Raw genomic sequence first — 27,923 nt, 5'->3', positions numbered from 1 at the left:
TTCAAAAAGATCAAAAAATTAGAATAAAAACAGCCTAGTTTGAAATTTAAAATAGAATATTTATACTCATCCAATTTATAAAATCATCCTTTGTGTGCATCTTACAGTTAAACTATGCTTGTAAAAATATATGTATATATAACTTAATCTATTGATTAACTGAAGAAAAAAAAAAAGGAGAAATATTTCTGGAAGATAAAGTAACACTATTTCAAAAATAGCCTATTCGATGATAATTTATATGCTAATTAGAAATCTTATACAATTATAACAAATTTGAACTGGACATTATTTAGACAAAATATTACATGAAATTTTACTATTAGATTTAATGTTCGAGAAAATTTCATTTGATAAACAACTAAAGGAAAATTTTAACAGCAATCATGAATAAATTATAAGGGATAAAATGTAACATAGTTGCACTTCGTATTAATCAAAAATCTTAAAACTATATTTTTAGATCTTGAATGAATGTCACTCGTTCTTACTTACATCAATAAAAAATGTTCATGCAAATTTAACACTTGGAATACATTTATATCTGCCATAGTTTAATAAAATATACAACAAAATGAATACACAGAAATACATTTATTTTACAAGATTAAAACTAATTTTTTTTTTGTTTGAAAAACAAAATTATGGTGTATAAAAACAAAATAATACCATAAATTTAAAGTATTTTACATTTTACAAGCACTTCCGTTAATATGCCAAACATGAAGAGATATTCAGATCAAGTAATATAATTTTTTTTCAGTAAACAAACATTTAAAGAACCTATCATTAATCATATGCATTAAATATAATGCATACATACCATAACTCTGTATCGCTACTAATGATATGGAAGCGCTTGCAAACTTGAGCAACACGGCACAAGTCTTGCTCCAGTAAGTAAGAGAAGATAGTTAATAAAACTTCATCAGGAAGTTCATACAAAAGATAATGGGCTGCCTCTCCTGTGTCTAAAAAGTAACAATAAATAACGTAAATGATTTATGGTTCCATACAAAAGTTGAACTCTTTCATATGAGGTAAGAAAAAGTTAAATTTTTATAAGATAAACGGGGCATTTAATAGAATTATTAACACAAAAATAAAGAGTGAATATTAAAAACTGAAGAATATAAGGAATAAATTAAGAATGACTAAATTAAAAGGAAAAAAATTAAGCAAATTAGTTTTGTCTTTCTTCATTTAAACATGATTTTCAAGTCCGAATTTGGCGATAGATTTTAATAAAAATACTAAAGGAAATATTAAAAAGAATTTCATACATTGATATATAAATTTTTCTTTTCAGCAAAATTTTACCAAAATATTGTACAACAAAAGAAATTGATAATTATAGTGAATAACATATTTTCAATGCTTAATTTTAGTAATAAAAATTATATTATCTACAAAATATGAATAGAATAATAAAAAAATATCCATAAAAATGCAATTTCTTTACTTACCATCTGCTATTGACTGCGAGGAGGAAAACACACGCCTCTGGCGTTTACGAGTGAGTAAGGAATGAGTACATATGTTTTCAGAATTTGCAACACTATTGCTACCAGAGCCTGGGCTGCTTGGTTCTTGTGGCGAGAGCTTACGTCTCAAGGCATAAGGTGACTGGTGAGGAGAGCTGATTCCACTGGCACTACTTGCACCAGGTGGAGAATATATGATATGGGGCTCTAAGTCGCGAACTACTGAAAATTAAAAAGCCAATATTAAAACAAAGTATAAAATTTTATTTTAAATATGTCAAAGAATACTTCCATAAGCAATAAAGAAATACATTAAAAGTAATTACCTTTAAAATTACTCAAAAATAATCTTAAATTTGATCTTAACTTTAGAAAATTACATAGAAGAAAATTAAAGAAATATAATGACTTTTGAGATATATATTTGTTCATCAAAGAGAGATTAGAAAAGAAAACACAAAACACAATACAATACCGAATTCAAGTATAAGCACAAATAAATTAAATCCCATATTGTTTAGAGATTATGTTTACATGATTGGATCAACTCCTAATTTTTTATTAAGCTGTGCCAGGCATTAAACTGTATGAACACTGAAATAGAACAAATCAGCAAGTACTACCACTTTATATAAGACTACAAAAACTCTAGATCCATTCACAGTTCAAAAGAATATATGCTATTGCAATTTAATATGTCACACAGCTCAATTTAATAAAGATTTTGGCATTTCCCATTTTATTCCTAATATTTCATATCATCAATGAAAGCTACAAAACTCAGTCAAAAAGAAAGTAATATGACATCGGATAAAATTGCACAAAATCTTTATGTACATTCAAAAGATTTAATATCCTCTCTTCAAGTTCTAAAAATAATAATGAACACAAACTGATACGTTCACATGCTCATTTAATTATAATGAAATCACACAATTCTAATTCTTAATTCAAAATCAATAATCAATGCATACAGATGCCCCCCCCCCCAATATGAATTTATTCTTCTAAATGCTTATCTTACAGGCTTAATGTTCGTCTTATTTACATTGGATCCCATAATTTTCACGAGCTAATATGTTTAATATATTATTATTGCAGCACTGAATTATATAGAGTATCCCAAAAAGATCAAAATGTCATTTATTTCTTCACCCGTTAGAGATAAGTGGACAATGTAAATTACAAAATAGTTCAAAATATGGTATAGAATGAGATTTTTTTTTTTTTCCCTCTTTCTCCCCACCCCAACTTACTTTTGCCTTTGATTTTCAAAAAGTTACACTTTTTAAATTTTTATGCAATGCCCCTCTAGACAAATTTGGTCAACTGAAAATTTTTTTCTTAACATCCAACAGGATAATTAAAAAAAAAAAATAAATAAACCCTGCATAAGAGTATCTTTAAAATTTAATGAATTATGACAAAGGAAAAAAAAATAGATTTATGCCATTTTTTACACCACTTAAAAAGCTATTTTTTCCACAAAAAATAAGGATCATATAAAAATTGATAGTGAAATTTTTTACATCAAAAATATGATAGTGGTCTGCCTATGCAAGCAGCGGGACACATCCGGTTTAAAATTTGATTTTAAATGGTCTTGCAGTTGGTATATATAATAAAAAAAAACCATGCATACAAGTAGATAGACATTTTATAAAATGTATTTTAGGAAGATCTTGTGATAAAAGAAAATTGTCTGCATTTCACAATGCAGTTTTAAAAAAATATTTTAACAAATATTTCAAATGGCTAAATTACAGTTAAACAAAATAAATAAATTTCTGAGTTCATTTGCTAGAACATTGTTTTGAAAAATAATAAATTTACAATAAATTACTAGCATGGATTTATTTTTTCAAATAAAAATGGCAGTTTGAATATGTATATAAACTTAAGAGTATGTTGCGGTGATGCGACTCTGTTTTAAACAAGCAAATTAAATATAACAAAAGAATTCAAATGTAAATATTATCTTTTCATCATGTGTCACAAATTTTAATCTATTTTGGTATATGGTCCCTATTTCGCACATTCAATTTTCAATTAAGTATAACTCACTCAGTTTTAAAGATACGAGTATGCAGTTTTTTGTAAAGATGTTGCTGCATAAAAAAAAAAAATCAAGGCTTTCTAATTTACTAAATTTATCTAGAGAGGTTCCACAAAATTTTAAGAAGTGTAACTTTTGAGAAAATTCTTTATTAACATGGTCTTATTTTGTAACTTATTTTGAACTACCTTACAATTTACATTGCCTACTTATCTCCAATAGATGAAGAATAAAAATGCATTTCAATCTTTTTGGGACATTTCTATTATACTCTTTTAAGATGGCGTGTACGTAGTAATTTTAAATCTTTATTCTAAAGACATTTCAACAAAGTGACTACATAAATGTATTTAATGAAATAGGAAAATTAGATACGAATTATAATCACGGATTACATGATTGAAAATGCTTGCAAAAGGTCTGCAAAACAGAAAATAATTGATGAGAAATTGTACAAACTTGTTATAGAGGAAAAACTTGAAAAAAAGATTTTAAAATGCTTACCTTAAATGACTAATGAAATTACTTTGCAAAATTAAAATTTTGAGCAAATTTGATGAACTGTTAATGAAAACTTATGCAATTTAATTCAAAATGACATTTATCCTCCATAAAACTATTGCCATTCTACCCTTTTCTCGGTTCCAAGATATCATTATTTCTATGATTCTAAGTCCTCTTTAGATTAATTCTTTATATTCCAATTTAGTGTGTACAGTTACATGGATAGCAATGAATTACAGAGACAAATATTTTATCAAGCATTCTAAGGATTTTTGTAATAATTATATAAGAATTTGGAGGAGGGAGGGAATAAAAAATAAGCAAGAAAAAGTTTAATAATTTATTAATTGTTCAGTATAATCCATTTTATAAAATATTTTTAAGGAATAAGCCTTACAAAAATTTTGAAATATTTTTTGCATATCATTTCAAAATTATGCATAGACATATAGGATTTTGAAATGTTTTGAATTAGCTGTGTTCTCATTTCTAACTAAAAGGGACTGTTTTAGACTCAAATAAATACTCAAAAGAAAAACTTTTTTTTAAAGTCAGTTTTTGATTCTAAAAAAAAAAAAAAAAAAAACTATTTATAAATCTAAAAAAAGTATTTTGTTTGTGCTGTAAAATTTCATTTAGCTGTGATTATATTCTGTGACTAAATTTAACACTATATTTATTTGTATCATATTTAGTTTCATTCAATGAATTATATTGCCAGCAATAATTACCCCCGTCTTTAGCATACGTAACTACTTTATTAAAGTAATTATAAATTCATAACTACTTCGAATGTAACTACTTTTTACATTCAAAGTTAAAATAAATCAACAGAAAATACAATTTAGGGAAATAAATTATGATTAATTAACATTAGTTTACTTCTGGTGACTTGCTGGTTTGATGGAACAATTAATTACATTTTGTTTCAGAGAAACAATTTTTCTGTAACTTTACGATAATACTAAATTGTCACACATTAAAACTCGCTGTTTTAATTGTTTTATTTAAATTCCGTTTATTGGGTACATGAACATTTCTAATGGAAGCCAGTCTCATAACATCATAGAACTATTCAAAACATAAATGCCCAGTTCATCTATATTCTAAATTCTGTGGTATTGTAACTTTACTTTTTTTATTCATCATGCAAATTATAACAGATATTAAACAGAATCTTTCTACAATTTTCAATAATAAAGAATATCAAATAATTATTATTTAATGAAACAACAAAAATGATTTGAATTTAAAGCAAACAATGCAATCTATTGTTAGCAACCAACAAAAGTTTTTTAAAAAATTGCCAAAAGTCGGGAAAAACTTGCACAGTTATTATATTGTTATCATCCTAAAAACAAAATTTTAATTTCAAAGGATGAAAACCCATTTTACACCCTTTGTAAATAATGTTAAAAATGCAAAATACAGCTTAATTTTTAACTAATAAAAATTTCAAGAAAAAAAAAAAAAAAATTCACTGAGGTGCACAACCCCAGTCTCCCAGGTGCCGACTTTGTTAGTTATAGGTCAAACAGCCTGGCCTATAGAGAACTAATACTCACGCATTCATCTTTTCAATAAGTAGGGATTGTTTTAAGTAAAGGTTCCTTAATTTATGAGCCTTGCTCCCATATAGGAGCTCCATACAAATATTTAGGCATTGAAAAAATGTAGAAAGCAAATAAATCACTTAGATTATGCAATATAAGCTAGCAAAAATCAAATTGATTTGGAGAATTTCATTAGAATTTTACAATAACATTTAACTAATTCTTAAATATTTTTTCCACTGTAAATTCTCCTATTGAATATTTTCACATATAAAACAGGCTCTTCAGTAATCAATAAAGGTATTTCACTTTTATATATATATATATACACAGAGAGAGATTTTATTGTGAAAGAAAGTGATCTTATTCTATTTAACAATACAGTTGAAATTGTTAACTGGAGGGATTATTATTTTTTTTTATAGAATATTAAGAAAATAGCCACTGAATTTACAAATAAGAAGATAAAGATTAGGACAAAAGATTATATGCCATTGAATGTTTATATGCTTCAAATGAAGTAAAAGAATTACAAATCACTTATTTTTTTAAATATGGAAAAAAATATGACCATATATGTTCGAAAGACACCCTTCATATACACACACACAAAAACCATGGCATTGAATGCTGGGATAAGATTTCTTTGAAGCATTGTGATAATATTCATGCTTCACAACTCAACCTTCTAGTAGAAAAAAAAGGGGAAAAAATCCAAGCTATTTTTAAAAAATATTTTTCAACATTTAAGATTAAAAATTCTACTTTTAAGATTGATAATCTTACAAATACTAAGGTTTACTGATACTCATATTGAACATCAGTTATGGCATATATTTGATAAATTCTCTATATACAATTATTTTAATAATTAAAAAAAATTACTCTATAAACTCTCCAGTAATTCTAATAATGACTGATTTTTTTTTATGCATATAATGAAAAGCATCTTATTTTGCCATATAACTGTTCATATAATAAAAAAAAATTGTTAAATTTCATGATAAAGCAATCAAGACCAGATGGTCTCACTCTTTCCAGCCAATGTAACTTCAAGTACACAAGTTTCCAACTGGAATTCTTTCAATACAGCTTGGAAGTACTTAACAAATTACTGAATTATATCTCGCATAAATATTACATGAGCATTAAAATGTTTCCTACGAACTGTTTATCTTAAAATGGTTACTAACTTCCTGAAAATGATAACATTTATTTCTTAAATGAACTTCATATACTTCTTGATGACTTAAAATAGAATTCTGAGAACATAGACAGAACTTAGCAACAAAATTAAAAATGCAGCATTTATCCAAGTAAACTAGATGATTTTTCTTACAAATAATTTTATAAAACACTCTATTTTAGGAACTAGAATTCAACACCCAACGATATCAATAAATCATTTAAATGAAAAGTCTATGTTTGCATTAAATAAAAATAAGTACAGATATTTAATTTCATGCATTACAATAGGATATGAAAACAGTCTTCAGTTTCCTGACTTGATCTTTAAAATTCGACTGCATATTAATTTTTTATTATGCTATTAATATTTTCGAGAGCTTATTTAATTTAAAGATCATTGTTATATAATAACTTGAAACTCAATATATTTAAAAAATAATCAGTAACTGATTAAACACTAAAATATAAAAGTAAGCAAAATGTACAAATATATATATATATATACTTCTACAGGACTGAGAGGATTTTATAAGAGGGAAAGAACACTTACATTCATAATTTTTCATCATGGATATTCTTTATTGTTTGTCTCTAAAATTTTCTTCCAAAATACTTAGCAAAAACTATTCAACTACACGGTAGAAAATGGCTTTCTTCAAAAGTTCATGACATACTACTATTATATCACAAGACAAGGGTTGAAATCAAAAGTAATCAGGATTAGTGCATTGTTTATTTATTGGACATTGTTATCTACTGGTAATTATTATCAATCGTGGACATTCTAAATGTTTGAAGAATAAATTCTAGTACAGAATTATAATAATAAATTGGGAAATACAACGAACTGGCAATCGCTACAAGAAACAAATTATTATATAGGTAAATGCATTAAATCATATAAATTTCACACATTAGATCACTGACCTATTCTGGATTATAAATTCAAATAATTATAATTTATTCGGGATTATATTTACAAATAAGAAGATAAAGTAAGCAATTTTATTAAAACATCATATAAATAAGGAGATAAAAAATATTTTCCCCTCAAAAATTTGTATATAAAAACCATTGTATTAATGGAAATAACCTAGTTATCAGAAGTTGGAGAAGAAGAAGAACACAAAGCTAAATTATTATATGTCCATCAGATCATAAAAATAGAATTTTTACTTTTAACTATTTATAAGTATTACTAAATAAACTATTCACCATCTACTCTAACAATTATGCTATTTACTAAAAGTCACTTATGGAACTCAACATTAGAAGGAAAAATAAATGTCACTAAAAAGTGAAATATTTTGGAAAAACTGCATAATTTAGACAAGGTAAATATATATATATATATATATATATATATATATATATATAGCGTTATCCCGAATTCGTGGATCAAACTTTAAGAGTTTGTAGGACACTATAAAAAAGATTATGCCAGAATGTATGGCCCCAAGTGAAAAGAGGGGACGAAAACACAGAAAATATGAAATGAAAAGAAAAAAAATGTTTATTGACTGCATAGTTGACAAGTGCAATGTTTCTAATAATTGTTCAAAAACCAACAATGACACATACTTGGCAGCATTAGTGAAGCAACTATTGTTTGCCAGGTATTTCAGGTACAAATACAAAATCTGTGGACATTAGAGCAATGAGATTTTCACCAGATTTACATGGATTCACATAAACAAAACTCTTTGGATGTGACTATAAAAAGCAATTAGGACTGTATGAATCAAGAGATCAGGGTAGAATAAGAACTGGTACACTATGCTCAATTCACCGAGCTTCAAAATGCTCTTTTTTCTTCCCTTTCATATTTTATTTCCTGTGTTCGAGTCTCATCACATCATATGTACATATACAGTGGCTCAAACAATTGAGAGTACACCTTACTTTTACTTGATAAATCCGGCTTCCATCATAACACATTACCAAGAATTGCAAACATGTTTTTATTTTTACAAATAACAAATGGCTTAATTTAAAGAATAATCAACGAAAACTTTCTGAAAGGAAAAGTTTCAGAAGCATTTTAAATAAACATATGCAGATTTTTAGATGATTTTGATGGAATGTAAAGAAAAAAATTTATTCATATTTTGTGTTTTAAATGTTCAGTTTGATAGCTCTTGTTCTTAATTATCATTCTACATCAAAATTTCCATGATATTCAATACCATCATGGCTTTTAGAGCGTTTCTAAATTACAAAATAATTGGAAAATTGCTCCTTAAAGAGAAGCCAGAATTGATATAAGGAAATTTGTATTAAGATTTTAAAATGGGAAATCTTATCGTGAAATATCTGAAATTGTTGCCAGAAGCCACGCTTGTGTCAAGAAAATAATTTTAATATGATGGAATGATTGAAAATAGAAGGTGATGTGGAAGAGGAAGGAAAGGTATTCTGAGTAATGTCGCAAAAAAGAAAATTTTTGAAAAAAAATCGATTGATCTTAAAGTAAGTGCAATCAAACTTGCTGAAGAAACTTCTCAAATCATAGGCAGAAGTGTAAGTGCAGAAAGTATGCGAAATGTAATTAGACATGCAGTATATAAAAGTGAAGTTGTTAGAAAGAAACCATTTATCAGCTTGCAAAATCAGAAAAAGCGTTAGGAATTTGCACAAATTGAAGACAAATAACTTTTAGAAGTAAGTTATATTTAGCGACAAAAATAAATTCTAATTTTTGGCAGTTTTCGCATTTGACATATTTTATACTGGTCTTTCTCCATACGGTCATCGCACTGTATGGAGAAAGCCCAGCACCGCTTTAAAACCGAAAATTTATGTCCTACAATTAAACATGGTGGTGACTCCATCATAGTTCGGGGTTTATGCTACATCCAGGGTTGGAAATTTAGGTTTTATAGATGGCATTTTGAACTATATGGTTTACTTAAATACATTTTGCAAAAATCTAAAGGAAAATGCTAAAAATTTGTGTTTAAATGAAAATTTCCTTTCTCTGCAGGGTAACAACCCCAAATACATGGCACATAATATCAAAATGTTGTGTCTTTTTCATTATAAACAGCAATTACATACTGCACTACAGTCCCCTGACATCAATGCCATTGAAAATCTATAGACCATACTCAAAACAGCAGTCCAAAAACACAAAATTAGAAACAAAACCGATTTAAATTAAGTGTTGCAAGAAGAATGGGGTAAAATATCTTCAGATATCTTCAAAAAGTTAGTCAAATCGGTACCCATGATGTATAGAGAACATTATAAAAGCTAAAGGACATGCAACTAAATATTTACACTTTCTTTCGATGCGAAATATTATAAAAATTTAATTGGTGCATTCTCAATTTTTTGAAGCAAAAATCTGCATGTGTTTATTTAAATTGCTTCTGAAACTTTTTAATTTAAAAGTTTTTTCTTGATTGCTCTTTATATTTACTTTATATACATTCGAAAGATGACACAGTGAAACGTATCTACTTTAAATTTTGACCATAATTAAAATTAATTTATAAGCACCAAAAAATAAAGTTGCATCTAAAAATATGAATGGTTAGAGGAAAAACTTTAAATTAAAAATAGTAATAACAATTAATTCTTAATATACATTAGTTATAATAAATACATAAAACAGTTATTTTAATTTTTTTAAAAGTAAGCATTTTCAAATTCAACTTAAAAATTAAAGAAGCAAAATAACTCACATTGGACATTTTCAAAATTTCTGAGGTTAAAGAAAAAAATTTTACTGTGATTTTTGTGTGTGTGTGATCCAATGCACAAAATAGCAGAAAGCTGTTAAATTTTTAAAAATTATTTAATCACGATCAATGAGAACATAAGGAACAATAATATTTATTTAATGAAAATTTGAAGAAAGAGTTTACAATTTTTAATTCAAGTTTGAATTAACCAAATTAAATTCAAAATACTGTTGATATAGGAAACCAAAAAAGTACAGACAAAAATTATTGATGAATTCAAAATACTAACTGTTCAAATTATCCCAGTTTTACAGAAAATAAAGATTAAGCAATTCATGCTTTTTGCATCTGCATTTGCAATAAGGATTCTAATTAAAAAATATGGCAAAAAAATTATATTTTCATTCTGCCTGTGATTTGTTTTCATATTTAATAACATGATTTATGAAATATAATTCCAAATATAAATATTATTTTCATGCATATTCTAATACTATTATTCTTATTAAATATTTTTTATAATCTCTAAAAATTTGTTTTGTTAATAAAAATTGAATAAATTATTAAAAGATGTAATTGTGCTCTGTTATTTATTCTTATGCAATACCACGCGAGTTCCTAAAATACATTTAATTAATAGTGACAAAATACAATAATTCGCATGTGAAAAGAGTAGTTTTAAATTTATTCCTTATGCTAATTAATTAGTTTTCATTTAATTTCAACCCTATAACAAAGTGGATGTTAAATCAAATATCAACTTTCACCATATCCATTTAAGACCAGAAAAGTTCACATATAGAAATGATGTAATTTTAAATACCAGCTCAGAAAGTAATGCTTGCTTTTAATGCAAAGACTGGAAATTTTTGGAATACTTTTGCACACATCTAGAAAAAGTATAAATAAAATAATTTTCAGAAATCCGATTAAATTTCTATATTACTGAAAAATTTTCTTTATTGAATTCATCACTAAAGACTATAACAGTTCTCTTTGATTTGGTTACATCATGATATTTGTAGTATTAAATTGTATGAAAAAGTAATTGCAAATTTTTAAGTGGGATAACATTTTTAACAAAATATATTAAAATCATATTCCAGATTGAGGAAATAGAGATGTTTGCCACTGCAGGCAACGTATAATCGAAAAATGTTTTTCTCAAAATGAAAGTTATTGCGAAATCATAAGTCCACCAAATAATAAGATGAAATATGGGTTAACCAAACGCTCACGTATATTTTTATTTTTTGCCTACCATATTACTGTCATTAACACTGAATAAAATAAATTTTAAAATAGCATTATCGAATGTTCTATACTTCTACGAAAACAGTTCAAAAATGTTATTAATAAAAATATAAGTAAATATATAATAGTATATTTAACACTAAACTGCGCAATACTTTTCTGATATCATTTAAAAGGTAAAAGGAACATATGACACAATAAGCTTGAAAACATTTAAATTCTTAGCAGAAACTTGCAATGTAAACAATAGGTCAAGTGACCTGCTGCCTGACGCGAGATGTCTATGCTAAGTCGCTTAGAAGGACACAAGGTTTTGGATTCTTTTTTCCCTGTCCTTCATAATGACCAATAATGGATTCAAAGATGCATATAAAATCTAAATTGTAGTTCAAAACCAATCTATAAATAAAGTCCAGCTGATCCGTTAAGCCTAGCAGAAAAGATCATACAGATTGCTTTTTTTTTTCCTTGCACACAGCTACAATAACATACCTGGATTATTAGATCGTGGAAAAACTGTCCTTTTGAAACTCTTTTTCCTGGTTTTTCTAACATTCTGTCTTGTCAATCTCGAGGAAGATGTTGACATATTAATATAAAACACAACGATCAACTGTCTTCAAATCCGAGATTCAACAAAGAACTGTCATTAAAATCCTTGAGCGCACTTTCGAGTGGTCGCCATTCTTTTTAACAAACTCTCATAATGCCTTTAGACGGAAACACGCAAAGAACCAATCACATTTTTAACTTTGTGTCACGTGACATTTAAGCTTGCGGCATGTTTTTGCAATAAGGAACATATTAATTTTGTATATTTGGCAACATTCTACTTTTTTGCAAAATGAAAAAAAGAAAAATTACTTTTTCCTAATTTTAATCTATTTGAATTACTTTTGAATCCATCAAAAAAAATCTTCTGCTTTGCAACATACAAGAACTCTTATTTACAAATAGTCTGTCTCAAGTGATAACATACTTTTTTTTTATTAAAACTTAAAAACAAATCAAAATTAGTCCATCAATAATTTTATTTTGGATTTAATGAAGGTATTAATTCTCAATAATCTTTAAGCAAACATAAAAATCTTTTAAAAACTTGGGGAAATTAAGGCACTGAATGTAGAAATTTTTTATTTGTTATCCTGATGGCAAACTGAAATGAAGAATAAACATAGAATTTATTTTAGCAGACCAATATTAAAAACGAAAATTTCGAATGAGCTAAATTTTGTTGTTATTTTCTGTTAATACATATTTCAAATATGCCTTTCTCTTTAAAATCAAATTTATCTCTCATTTCCAAACTGCTGGTAATTATCAGTTTGGTGCTTATTAGATATCAATTTTTACATTATTTATAAGATGACCTTCAAATGCAAATGTTGAATTTATGCTGAGATAAAAATTTCATCGGAAAATAATTTTATAATTATTATGGAAAAGTTTTACTAAAATTAATTTTTTTCTTTAATATATATATATATATATATATGTGTTAATGTATTTAAAATTAAAAATATGTTGGCTTTTTTTAACGTTTTTTCCGATTATTTTTATAAATCTCTTAATCATTATCGCATTTTACAACTTTAATGTAGACAGTATATAAAGGTGATCGCTTTTAGTACATTTCTTTTATTATTGAGAAATGAAACGGAAATTAGCGGCTTGATATAAACAATGTTTGAAGAAAAATCAGTTGAAATAAATGAACTTTTCTTATATGGTCATCATAATATCCAAGCGTTGAAGTCATATTTCCTTAGAATGATGTTGTGCATCTGCATACTTTTTGTGAAATTGGACAGTTTAATTTTAGAATAGGAAAATCACAGGTTCAAAGTCAAATTCCATTAATGTCCCATTATGCATGTTGTTATGCTATTTGTTAAATCTGCCATGGGACTTGAGTTTATAATTCAGAGAGCAAATTAATGGTCTAAAAATGCATTAAATTGTGTCATTAGCCAGCACTTGTGAAGATTTGAAATTCAACTTGATTATTATAAGTCATGAATAATATTTTAAATTTCAGAAAATGCAGTTGTCATATTTACTCTCATGTGAATGTTACACATTTTTTAATGTAATGTCATTTGCTTACAAGATTGTTGCTAAAGTTTAAAAATTTTTCTAAGTATGCAGTGAAGCATCCTAACATCTTATGTTCAGGGAGATCAGCATTGCTTAGTAAATGTTAAGAAAGTCTGCAAGTTTAGGTCTGCTACTTTTCATTACATTTTCTTGGTTTATCCTCTTTTCTTTATCCTTCTTTTCTTCATCTTCATCCTTTTTTTTTTTTCAAGTACACCTTCAATTTTCAAATTTTTATCAAGAAAGGATGAAAAAAATCAGAACTGATTATGCTTCTTTATTATCCATTGCATATTTTATTATCACATTAACCTAAATGCCATATTTAAATATATATCTTCAAAAGTGTCATTGTTTTAATACTGCCAGTTATGAGAATTTATAATAAAGATAGTCAGTTTGAAAGTAATAATAAGTATTTATTTATCAAACATGATTAAATTGGATTTCTATTATTTTGTAAGATTATATGTTAATTGTACCTAGTTTTATATGTATGTTTTTGTTAATACTGAAATGTTTTTACCAAGTTTATCAAGTGCGGCATTTTATATCCTGAAATGTATAATTTTTCTTTAACTACTTAAAGAAGTATGATTATATTTGGATATTTCTATTCATTTTAATAGTTGCTTTTTACTGACAAAAGTATTTTATGTTATGTGAGAATTGCTATTGAGCTAACCATAAAGAACTATTTTGTATCTTTATAAATCATAATTTGTATTATAGAACATTCTTTTTTGTGTGTGTTTCTTAATGCTTATTTACATTTTTAAATTGTTTAGAAAATTCAAAAGCAAATTACTGGTGCTGGAAGTCGACTTTATTCAGCTGAAGCTACATTCCAAACAAAGGTATTTAGGTTTATGATTCTTTAGAGTTTTGTTTTATGAAGTGCCTATGAAAATTGTCTTATTAAAAATAAAGCAAATATGCCATGTGCTTTGGAGACTGCTAAACCTTGTGAATGTAAGTAATTGTTTGTTTAATTGAACATTGAAGGTTATTTTTACCACCTGTTTTTTTAAATTAAAAGATAATCCAATATAAATGTATTAATTCATTGGAATATAAATATCTTATCAACTTTCTCTGTATATTATAGTTAACATTTAATGTCATTGCAGAAAAAAAATTATCAAATATGGGCACAAATAAATATAGACAAATGAACATAAGAATAAATTAACCCATTGACTTGTAACTCTCCATCATCTGAATTGTCCCAAAATGACTGCATTTGAACATTGAAAGAATGGTTTTCTACATTTCAGCTGTTATTGAAGAGACTGTTTGGAATGATTTTCTATGTTGTCTGTTGAAAGTAAAGAAATTTAAGGAAAATTTTAGATTTCAAAACATGGTAGAGTCTCATATTCTTTTGTCAATTATTAAGACTTTTATCAGGTTTTATGACCTATTTGAGTTCTAATACAAATTTGACTAGTTATCACATGAAATTATTAAAATTTAGCATTTGTATTATATGTTTAATTCTAACTGTAAGTTTAAAAGTCTTAGGCTTTCTTTTATTGCTTTTGAGTATTTAACAGACTAATAGTGTAATTCAATTTTATGTCAAAATTATAAGGAAAGTTGCTTATCCTTTATCTTTTTTCTGTTTTTGTAAGAAATGTGCGTTAAAAATTAAATTTCATGTTATATATTTATGTTAATATTTTCCTAACATAATCGTGCTATATGAATCCCAATACATGAAATAAACATGTAGAGAGGAAATTTTAAATTAAGATTACTCCAATATTTAATTTTTAATATGGTGATGTTTGGCAGAAGCTTGGAGATATTGGAGATTAAACTCACGAACAAACATGCACAAAATGTCGTGTATAGTTGCTATTATAACTCGGTATTTCTATTAAATAATCACCATTCTTGTGAGGATATTAATTGTATTTAAGTTGAATTAAAGTGCTTTTACATAACTTCATGTCCATGATTCCATCAACCAAATATTTCTAAGCATCAAATTATCTTACCTATGTTCTGTTCATTATGTTACAAACTTTTTTAATGCTAACCATTCTCAAGAGATCATAGTGCTATTAATTATATAATTGTCTGTTTCATCTACTAATTTTTAATGGTATTGTAAGTTCACTTTTTTTTATTTATCATATAAACTGCATTAATATTAAACAGAATTCTTCTTCTTTAGTTTTGGAATATGGTAAAAATATTCATGCAATTAAATATGTGATGATAAAATGAAAGTTTGTTGAATCTCAGGATAAAAATGCAATACGTTAAAAATTAAAGGGGGGGAGCATATTTTTTAAATTGTCAAAATTCAGAAAAATTATTAGATAGATATTGTAAAATATTACTCAAGGACAAGCTTGGTGTTTGAACAAATGAATGAAGGAAATCTATAAGTACCTGAGCAATAATGATGAAGCATTAATATTATGTCAGATTTTCTAATTCTTAGAATTTGTAAAATTGCACAAATTCAGTAATTTGGTAATTAGGTTAATAACTTTTTACATCAATTTGACTGTGGCACTCCTGAATTCAGCAGCCCTGGGCAGCTGCCTATTTGGAAATCTGCAATTTAAATTACTTCTTATGCTTGTTTTAATATTTTCTGTTAATAGTTCTAGAATAGATTTTTCAGCCTTTATCAATTTTATCGGGGGGGGGGGGGGGAGAACTCTTCAAAATCGGATTTGATCCATAGGGAAATTTCATTGTTTTTACCATAGGGAAAGGGAAGAAAAATAAATCGAAGTATTTACTGTTTTGAAAAAAATGTGTTGAGAAACTTATTTATGCATATTTTTTTTTATTTATATATTATTTTTTATTTATTTTTTTCCATCACCCATTCCATTTTATTTTTACTTTTCCTATTCTGCTTCTTCTATATTACATTTTTAATTTAAAATTCATAAATTAATAAAGGAATTATATTTAATATTTTAGCCTTATAAATTACATCTGTTAGATAATGGCCCCTCATCAGATGTGAGTGTCAACAAAGAAGATGCTCTTAAATATTACAGAGATATGATGGTAATTAGAAGAATGGAAACTGCAGCTAATAGCTTATACAAAGAAAAAATAATTAGAGGATTTTGTCATTTATATTCTGGTCAAGTAAGTTTTCTTTTAATATTTTACATTAAGTTTTATATATATATATATATAACTTGAATAATTTCTTATTTCTGTTTTTAAGAAAATCTATCTTTTTAATGATAAAATTACAGTGTAGTTTAGAATTTTTTTTAAAAAATAAGGACTTATATTACAAGGAAAAAAAGAGGGCTAAACATTGACTTATGATAATCTAAAGATTGGTTTTTAGTTTGAAAATACATTTTTTTGGAGAATTGAAATCAAAAAAAAAAAAATCTATATTTTAAAGTATTTTTATGTAATTAAAAGATTGTTTCAAGTATATTACTAAAATTATTACTGATAGTGTATGTTATTTTATGAAGGCTAAAATTTTATAATCTTTTGGAGTTATCAAAAATGTATTCATGTTATATTTTTAATTGATCTTTTTAGTACTTATTGATCAAAGGTGAAGAATTGGCAGTTTGTTGATGATAATTATGATATCTACATTTATTTTCATCTTTGATACCAATCATTTTGACATCGCTTAATATAAACAGCATAAACAAATGGTTTCTTCTCGTAAGTTAAAGCATGCTCATAGCATTGCAATGCTAGTTTGGGTTTAGTGCTGCATTTTATGAGTTTTGGCTTCTTCACCTTTAATTAATCATAAGAATATGTATCCAGGATGCCTTTTTTTGCCTAATACAAAACTTTGAATTGTCATAATATAACATGCCAGATTTTACTGGTTTAAGTCTTTGCATTTAGGATTTATTATGATTTATTATATCTCCATACTTGTAAAAACACATGCCAATAAATTATCAACATTTTGACAGCTTTAGTAAATAATTTGACAAATGTCTATATTTTAAATGCTAAACCTGTATACAAAATTTTATTTATTTAGCTCTTTGTGTTTCGTAGTTATCAAGTTCAGTTGTACTAGAATAGCCTAACTGTGAATGGATTTCCTTCAAAATTTGATAGTTATCTACAAATTTAGGTGTAATGTAAGGTTGGATTGGTTGGATTTCTCTACCTTGAATAACAAATTTCAACCATCTACTTCAATGCATTTTTGTGTTATCATGCTTACAAACAAACAAAATGTCAAAAACGTGTTTTTCAGTCTCGAGGAGATCTAAAATGTGGTGATACATCAAGATCCCGAGTTAGAATTTTTTATGTTGATTGCAATACTTGATTACAATAAGGTAAAAGAGAGCTTTTAAATTGTAACTTCTGTATGAAATAATTGAGCAGTCATGGTACAAATATCAATTTCATGACGATAAATAAGTGTCCTATTAGTGAATGAGAATTGAGACTGGTGTAAGAATTTTAACAAACATAACCAGATAAAAATTTATGTGCCCCTTAGTAATATTATTTTCATACAAATTTAAATTTCAGTTAGTTAAGATACCTTACAATGAACAAAGCATTATTTAAAATCCACTCAAAAAAGTAATTTTAAATATCAATTATTCATTGTGTTACTTTATAATTCATTTAAGTAAAATATGTATTGAAATTTATTATTTATAATAAGAAAATTATCGTTCATTTCTTTTACTTTTGCTAATTTTCGAAAACTGCCTTGATGTCAGATGGATAAGAATTCTATAAATTGTTGCCCAGGGTCATTTAATTATAGGACCAGCTCTGAAAAGAATCAAAATATTATTCTTCACCAAATAACCTCAAAACCTGCATGAATTATTGGTATTTACTTATCTCCTGAATCATATCATGGAGATTAAATTATATTGGCTTATTATACAGAAATAGGCTTCATATATTGGAATCAATATTAGAAAAATGGCATAAATTTAGTTAATTTATTTGTTGCAATTAATAAATGATTGTGGCCAAAATTACAGTTTCACAGTTAAAATAATTAAGAACATTAACTAATGTATTCAAAAAATGGTTTTGCTATCATCAGAATGACTATGTTGCTGGCTAATGTAACTGTGAAATATTAGTATGAATGAATATTATGTACAATGTCGAGATACTACTTCAGAGTTTTCAAGTAACTGCTCTGATGTTATTGTATCACTATTCTAACCATCCTTTTTGGTAAAAAAAATTATATTTATTTCTGTGGTGCAATAGGTTTTGAATTTATATTCATGGATAATAATGCACATCCATATAGAAAAACTGATTTTAAGTATGTTTTCAGGACTTAAATCTGATCGAGCACATATAAGATGTGCTCAGTATGCATATGGTTCAATGAAATCGTTGTTGAACTCAAAATTACCCTAAGAGATGAATTAGATTAAATTGCTTGAAAGTTTACCAATACCATGGGATTGTTAATTCTTAATTGTACTAAGTAGCTGAAATTTTGCATGGTGAAAGAGGAAACTACACACCTAAAGTAATTTTCACATTAAAAATCACTTTCTTATCTACCTTTATTTTGCAAACAAGGACTTTTTTTTATTGATATTTAACTCTAATTTTGTTAAATTTTATTTAAAAAATTTTTTTAACTGTTATTGCTTGAATAAATTCTGGGCAAAATACTTTTAAAGATTATATTTTAAGTATTGTTTAAGCTCAGAAAGAACTTGTTGCCAATTGGTAAGATTGAATGAAGTTTAGTAAAAAAAAAATTGTGAACAATGATGAATATAGTTATAAATAATTTACTTTCCAAGTAGAGCTTTTAAATTAACATTGCAGAATAAAATATGCCATTCCAAAAATATAAAGAAATAAAAAAAAAATGCAATCATTAGTGAAATATTTAATTTTTTTGTTTTGTCTTTCATTAGCTCTCATGTGTTATAATGTTAAAAATTAATAACATTTTCAGCATGTGTTCATTAATAACAGCAGGTAATAGAGATTCAACCTTATTCTCATAATATTTTAGTAGATAAACTAAATATGGTGTTCAGGGTCAACATTTAGCATTTAAAGGTTAAAATTTCCATATGAGATGGGTTTTTTTTCGTTCCTTTTTTTTCAAGATGTGCTAATTAGGATATTAAGTTAAAAATACCTATGCTAACCATGCACTTATTTTGCTTCTCAAATCAATATTTATCATAAATTATTCCAAAAAAGTCCATTCTTTTGTTATTGATTTTGTAATGTAGTTTTTTATTTTAGTACATTAAAAATAATTCTAATTGTAATAAAATATTGTCTTTATAATATTCCTAGGAAGCTTGTGCTGTAGGAATGGAAGCAGCTATCCGTAAAAGTGATGCTGTGATAACATCATACAGAGCTCATGGATGGACATACCTGAGAGGTGTGAGTGTCAAAGGTGTCCTTGCTGAATTGACAGGTAATTTTAATATCTTATTCATTATAAACACAGTTTCATAGTCATTATGATTATTTAATGCTGTATATTCTAATTTTATCGAATTTTGTGAATTCTTTTATGAAATAATTTTCCCTATAAAAATAAAATCTTACATAAAAGAAAGATGTGTCAAACATCCAATATATTAACAATGTTTTTTCTTAAAATAACAGTGAAGAAATTAATTCTTAATTTAATATCTATTATGTTCAATAATATGCAAGGATCATTTAAAATCTGATGAAATTTCTATGATATTGAGAAAATCTCTCTTATTTAGGTAGAGAACCAGGTTGTGCTAGAGGAAAAGGAGGTTCTATGCATATGTATCATGATAATTTTTATGGCGGAAATGGTATTGTTGGTGCACAAGTAAGTAAATAGTAATATTATTTAACCAGAATTGAATTTTTTAAAGAAATGGGAATTAAATAGTTTGTAATTTTTGTGTTAAACAATTAAAGGTAGGAAAATTCATTTTTAAAAATATTAAATAATCTAATAGCTTCCCAGATTTATAGATTTCTTTATATTGATTTCAGCTATGTACTACAAATTGTGTCATAGCAATTTGCTAAGTAGTGTACTTTTGTTCTTTTTCAGATGTTGTTGTATAATTAATTTTAGTATACATTTAATTAATGGCCATTGATTGGCCATCTTTCAAGAACTTTCCAAATGCAAATTGGTCCTGCCCTTCTAGATATGTTTTACTAATATAGTTTAGATTATGTCTAAAAATATGTTTCAAATATAAAAAATGTTAAAGAATATTATTTTATAATGTTATTGCAATTTATTTAAATCACTTTAAAGGGTATTTGGCATTGAATTGCTTACCATGTGGTACAGTTGATATTTACATACTCTTAAATTATATGTGGCATTATTTTATTTTAAATTGGTTTTTGCAGGTTCCTTTAGGTGCTGGTATAGCTTTTGCATTACATTATCAAGGACGTGATGATATATGTCTTGCTCTTTATGGTGATGGAGCTGCCAATCAAGGTCAAGTGTTTGAAGCTTTCAATATTGCTAAACTATGGAGTATACCAGTAATATTCATCTGCGAAAATAATGGCTTTGGTATGGGTACAAGTGTTGACAGATCTTCAGCTTCAACAGATTATTACACAAGGGGTGATTATATTCCTGGCCTTTGGGTAATTTTTTCTTGCATGTTTTCCTAAATTTCTATTTAGTTGAAATTATATTTTTTGAAATATGTTTACTGTTAATCAGTTCTATATTTTTTGTACAGTAATTAAACTAAACATGTTAATCATTATAAATATAAAATAGAAAGAGTTACTTTAGAACTAATAATTATGATAATATAAACACCATTATAAAAATTGAAATTTATTTATTAGTTAGTTTGTTTTTTTAATAAATTACTAATTTTACTGTTTCATTGCCTTGTGAGGAACTACATACAATTCATTTTACAATAATAGTATATGTTTTTTTAATAGATTGTGAATTACTTTATTTAGAATAGAATTCTAAATGCTATGCACCGAATTAAACCATACTTTTAGGGTATATGTGATCTATATCATGTTTTTCACATATATGGATTATGAATGTTTAATTCGTGGTAGCAATGCTTTATGTTGCTACCTAATTACTTCAAAGTAAAATTACAGGCATTATTAAGTTATCCAAGCTCAAAACAGTTCTTTTTTAATATTATTTTTATGACTATAAGTGAAAATAATTCATTTTGAATATATTTTACACATATACTTTACCATTGAAAGTAACTTATTCTTTGGAATTTTTTCATATATATATTATTTAGTGGCAGAATAGTTAATAAATGCACACCAACATGATATGTCCTTATAAATTTTGTAGAATATATACAGATTCTTTGTATATATTCTACAGTTCACAATAAGTGCATGGATATATGAATTCTTTGTATATTCATGCACTTATCTGGAATTTCAAAATCTCTGAATTATTCCTAAAACATTGAAAAAAAAAACTTATTTTTTTATTAAGAACTTGTTACATGTTAGGTTGATGGAATGGATGTGTTAGCTGTCAGAGAAGCAACAAGATTCGCTTCTGAACTGTGTCGTGCTGGAAAAGGTCCTTTAATTATGGAAGTTGCTACATATCGTTATCATGGTCACAGTATGAGTGATCCTGGAACAAGGTTTGTTTGTTCTTTATTGGTTGTTTATTTTTTCTTTAGCAAACATTTTTTTTTTTTTTTTTTTACTTCTAAAATTTGTTTGGTTTTTTAATACAAATTGTGAAATCTGCTTATAATAAAGATGTATTTTGTGTATGTGTGTTAGTGCTATACAGATGAGATAATTTGACCTTGAATTACCAAATTTTATATATATATATATATACTTTAGAATGTGAAAAAGTGCACCTCAGATTGAAACCTTTTTAAAATTTTAATTAGATTTTAAATTAAAAAATTTAAGCAAAATTTTGGCTTTCTGGGCTTATTTCTAAAAATATTACAATACAAAAATGATCACATTAAAATTTAATATATATATATAGATATCTTTTTCATAATATCAATTTTTTTTTCTGTATTTAACCAAGTATTAAAAATATTTTGAACCTATTTTCCAACAAAAATACAAAGGTACATTAGAATTCTCAGTGACTATTAAACATGTCATGAATGATAATGCAAAAACATAAGAATTATGGAAAAACACTAAAATTAGTGATTAAAGTCACAATTAAAAATATTTTTTCGTTTTTGTTTTACAATCTGAATTGCTATCAGTATTAATATAAAAAAATAATGAAGCGTGCAATATAATGAAATTCAACTTCAGTGCTTAACAAAAATTATTATTGGCATAGCTGATACCAGGAAAGCAAGCAATATATATATATATATATATATATATATATATATATATATATATATATATATATATATATATATATATATATATATATATATATATATATAGTTCTGAATATAATAAGAATTTTTAAAAGAATTAAATTTATATTTAAAATAAAATTTTACATTTTTTTTTTAATTTAGAATTTGGATTACATTGTTAAAAGGCTAGAAATAACAGAGTGTATCCAGTTTTTATGAATTTTAGGAGAGCTGATTGAAAATAAAGGAATTGCATTATAAAATGAACAGAACAGCATAAGGCTTCTAAAATAGTTTGAATTATGTATCTATTGAAATGTGAAATTTAAAAATATTTTGCTGTAGAAACTATTAAGACCGAGATATCTAAAATATTTCATTGAAAAGTTTTGCAGCCATTAATCTTGTGTGAACCAGTTAGGTGTCATAGATGACTACTTTGAAATAAGGCTATATAAATTTCATCCATAAAAATGTAACATAGAAATATAGATCCTCATTCCAATTTAATTACCTATTAGAATCTATAGGATAATTTTAGTTTTATAATTATTCTTATTCATCCTGAAGTTCTAATTCATCATTCCTTATTCATCTTTATCCAAAAATTTGCTAGATGGTTTATTTTTTTATTTTATTTATTTATTTATTTTCATTATGATGAATGGTTTTTATGTTGGATAGTAATAAAGTTTTATTGTACTTTCGGTTTTATATATGTAGATTCCAAGAAGTTATGGATCATATAAATAAGATAAAGAAAATCCATAAAATTTTATTTTGAATCTGTTTATGAAAAATAACAGCAATAATTTTGCTAGTGACTTATTTGGAAATATTGAAGTTTAATTCAATGTCTTTCTCCAAATGCCCCAGTGGAAAATTTTTGTTTGTTTATAGTTAGCTTGAAACTTTATATTTATACTCATAATTTTTTGATAAGATTGTATGTTTTCAAAATATATTTCTTTGGGCTTGAAGGTAATATTTTCTCTACAATTTAAATGAAGATATTAGGAAGAAAAAAAAAAGTTTTGATTAAAATCGGACTGCAAAAAGTAGAATGCTCTAGCTTGGCTACTGAAAAGGTCCATGTGTAATTATTGTACTGACAGAATTGTAATTACATTAGGAGTACATGTGTAATTAATATTTGTGTTTGAACTCCTTTACTGCTGTAAAGATGAAAAAACGTTCTTTGGAAAAATAAAAATTGTCATTTTAAGAATCATTACTTAAATTTCTAAAATGAATGTCTGCATTCATTAAAAGCACTTTCAATATTTCTCATTTCACAAATAAACCTTTCAATTGATGTTTTTTTATATAAATTTGGTTTGAAATATACAATAGTATGAATGGATGGATTTATTATCATTTTTTTCAGTTTTCATTTTTTTTATTTTACATAATTATTTTTCATTAAATGCTTTCTTTGCCTTAAATTAAGGTTTAAATAAGTTTAGTTAATATTTTAATAGAAGAGAAAGAAGAGTGCGTAATATATAATGTATGTAAGTTATAACTAATGTCCTGTTTATTTATTTTAGTTATCGAACCCGTGAAGAAGTACAAGAAGTCAGACAAACTCGAGATCCAATCACTTCTTTCAGAGAAAAAATCATTAATGCCAATTTAGTCACAGCTGATGAATTGAAGGTAATAAATAATTAATATGCATATTTATGAATTTTTATACTCAATACACCTAAAAAAAAATCCCTTAATTTTCATAGTTAATTTTTTTATCTAATGGTGAGATATATCAAAAACAATTTTATTACTGGAAACTTGATGATATGAATAAATTTATGACTTTTTATTGCTTGTTATATTATTATATTTCTTTTATAACCTGATTAAATGTTTCCTTTTGTGTGTGTGTTCTTCTTTTTAAAAATTTACATTCTTCTAAAAATTCCTTTTCTTAAGTTCTTTTTTTTTCCAATCATTGTTGCATTTTTGATTGACATAGACCACAATTCAACTATAAAATAACATGTTAAAAGTTTTCAAGCAGTCAATCAAATTGGAACTGTGAATAAAGTTATTTATCTTTAAACAGTTGTAGAAAAATTGAAGAATCCTTATCATAAAACATGTTTTTGTGATTTGATTTGGTAAACAAAACAAAAAGATATCTTCCATTTGATTGGAATAACTCTCGGTATTATGATCTTGCATTCTTTTATCTTTCTTTTTTGTCCATATTCTTCTGAAGTTAAACTTATGAAAGGCAGCTCTAAAAAAAATTAATATAATTACCTTTTTTCCCCCATCTGGCGCTTAGCCAGTCTTATTTCATAATAGTTATATCATTGCCTCCTAAATTACATGTAAAATTTCTTCAATTGAAGCATTTTTGACTCAAAAAATCTGTGTAATTTTTTTATGCAATTTAAAAACATTCTACATTAATTTCAAACAATATAATATCAAAAGAAATCTTCTGAAAATCCAGTTTTATTTTTCATTTGCTACTCAAATCTCATCCTGTTTTAGGAATACTCTGATCAATTTGTGCAATCATAATCTTTAATTTTGTTACTCAATAAATCTGCACTTGTTTTAGATTATTGTAATTTATTAATTTATTTTTATTAATTTTGAATTTGAGTTATTATATTCTTATGATGAAACTTTTTTCCCTAGAAAATCGACCAAGAAGTTCGAAAAGAAGTGGAAGAGGCTGTAACTGTTGCCAAAACAGCCAGTGAAATTCCTGTTGATGAATTGTATACTGATATTTATGTTGAGCCAATTTATACAAAAATTCGAGGTGTTACTCCATTTACTGAACATACACATAAGAGATTAGCTTCTCCTCAAAACTTATAATAATTTAATTTTATAACTTTTTTGCAATAAATAGCCAAAGCGAACTGTTTAGGACACTTGTACATACCTACATTATATTTTAAATTATTGTTAATGTATAATGCATCTGTTTTTGGTATTTATAAATTATGTAAAGTAGCTTAACTGTGCTTTTTTAATATGTCTCTGAGTTAACAAGAAATTGGTTTATCTTTAAATATACTTAGTTACCTAAACTTCCTACTGTCTCAATAACTATTCAAGGAATAAACTTCTGAGAATGATTTTTAAGTGTGTTCTGTACATTATTAGCAATATAAATGGTATGAATCCTTTTGATAGAGATTTTAAAATATTTTTATGCATGCAATTTATATTTAAGATATTTTTAGGCTATCCTTAGTCATGCATTTTGCAAGTTTTATAAACAAACTCTTAAAGCACAACTATTTCCTATGTGACGGTGTTCATATTACATTTATTTTAACTTACTAGGAAAAATGTTGCATATTAAGAAAAGTATAATTTTATAGAATAATGTTTATGCCTTTACATCCTTTTGAAAATAAATTGAGTTCTTCCAATGTGAAAAATGTATTTGTTGTAATTTTTGAATATATCTTAGTTGAATGGCAATATGTGTTAACTAAAGGGAAATGTAAAAGATATTTGTTTTATTTGAATCTTTAGTAACCTGTGGTATTATTAATTATATTTGCTTTCATCAATACTTATGTGACTAGAGGGCTGAAACCTCTTGCTTCCTGTAGATCAAAATCATTAGGATTTAAATTTGTAATACCTTATTTGATTACTATGCTATTTTGGTTTATAAACGTTTGTTGCAACACATTATAATACCAAATATTATTAAATGGAGATACCAAATTACCTTATAAGGACTAGTTACCAGCATAAGTCCTTTTTGTTTAGCATGTTTCTGCAAAAGAAGTCTATGGATGTGCAATTTTCCATGATAGAATTATATACAATAACTGATTAAATGTGACTATGAATTAAGCTGTTTCCATGTGCCTTCAGTAGCATTACTAGACATTGTAAGGTCTCCAATAATTGTTTATGTTGGGACATGTGTACAGCCAACCACCCTGCCACCACTGAACTAAGCAGTATGAACAGAGTTTATGTTGGAATTGTTAGAAAACTAAACTCATAATTTTCGTTAATTATATAAGCACTCTATTCTGGCATAATCATATTGATATTATTAATACATATTTCATATCTGATGAGTAGAACAGTAGCAGTTGTTATGTAATTGTAAAAATTGTGACCTTGTCATGGGATTCTGGCAGTTTCCTAGTTTTTCCATCTTGTCACCCACTGCTTCTTTATATTTCAGAATGCATCCTTTAAAAAATTTTGAAGTTAAAGAATGATGTATCAACTCTTAATTTCTTTTGCGAAGAGGAACCAATTTAATTTTCAAAAATTCTTTTTCCATTTTCCCAAAACATTCTGTATTATGCAGGAAACATTCTATGTATTATTACAAACACCGTGAATTTAAAAATTCATAATTAGCACAATTTGCTTAGATTATTTTTAAAAAAATTTATTTTAAAAGTTCATTGAATTAATTTAGAAAAATTATACCATTTCAAAAAAGTTTTTCAAGCAAAATTTCTGTTATTGCTGAATTACTTTTCAAATCTCATCAAACTTCTTAAATACAAAAGAATTTCCTTTATTAATACATTTACAAGGAATGTTTGTTATTAGCAATAAATTAAATACTTATTTCAAGTTAACAGTAAAATTTCTATTTAAAGTCAATGAAGATGCAAGATTGTTGTAGTGAAGCAAAACTCCATGAGGCTTATATCCTTTGCTTGTGGTCTCAAAAATGTCTTATTATCAAATGCAGTCTAGCAGCAACTTCAGAGAAGATTATATTATTTAGGTAATAAATTAAATTCTTCTGAAAGAATATCCTTTTAATTTGTTTATTAAAT

At 26.0% G+C, this 27,923-nt stretch overlaps 2 protein-coding genes across 3 annotated transcripts in view; one reads left to right on the top strand and one right to left on the bottom strand.

Moving 5' to 3' along the window:
- The window catches only part of LOC129983596 (F-box only protein 11-like), a 28,412-nt gene extending 15,983 nt beyond the window's left edge, over positions 1 to 12,429 (bottom strand). Inside the window, exons 1-3 of one of the 2 annotated variants that reach the window (XM_056093127.1) lie at positions 12,218 to 12,429; positions 1,467 to 1,706; positions 824 to 971 (exon numbers count right to left, since the gene is read on the bottom strand). In XM_056093127.1, coding sequence (XP_055949102.1) covers positions 824 to 971; positions 1,467 to 1,706; positions 12,218 to 12,314 — 485 coding nt within the window. In that variant the 5' untranslated portion in view covers positions 12,315 to 12,429. The remainder of the gene's footprint in view (positions 1 to 823; positions 972 to 1,466; positions 1,707 to 12,217) is intronic. The other variant, XM_056093128.1, reaches the window with a different exon arrangement.
- Positions 12,430 to 12,883: 454 nt separating this feature from the next.
- On the top strand, positions 12,884 to 26,797 carry LOC129983597 (probable pyruvate dehydrogenase E1 component subunit alpha, mitochondrial). Its single transcript, XM_056093129.1, has 9 exons — positions 12,884 to 13,038; positions 14,611 to 14,679; positions 16,772 to 16,945; positions 20,108 to 20,234; positions 20,536 to 20,627; positions 21,170 to 21,418; positions 22,283 to 22,422; positions 24,681 to 24,789; positions 25,783 to 26,797. Exons 1-9 carry the CDS (start codon positions 12,991 to 12,993, stop codon positions 25,966 to 25,968), a joined length of 1,194 nt encoding a protein of 397 aa, XP_055949104.1. The 5' UTR covers positions 12,884 to 12,990; the 3' UTR covers positions 25,969 to 26,797.
- The last annotated feature ends 1,126 nt before the right edge of the window (positions 26,798 to 27,923 follow it).

Source organism: Argiope bruennichi, chromosome 9 (assembly GCF_947563725.1).
Source record: "Argiope bruennichi chromosome 9, qqArgBrue1.1, whole genome shotgun sequence".
In the NCBI taxonomy this organism is placed as follows: Eukaryota; Metazoa; Arthropoda; class Arachnida; order Araneae; family Araneidae; genus Argiope; species Argiope bruennichi.
This window is presented reverse-complemented; position numbering and strand designations above follow the sequence as displayed.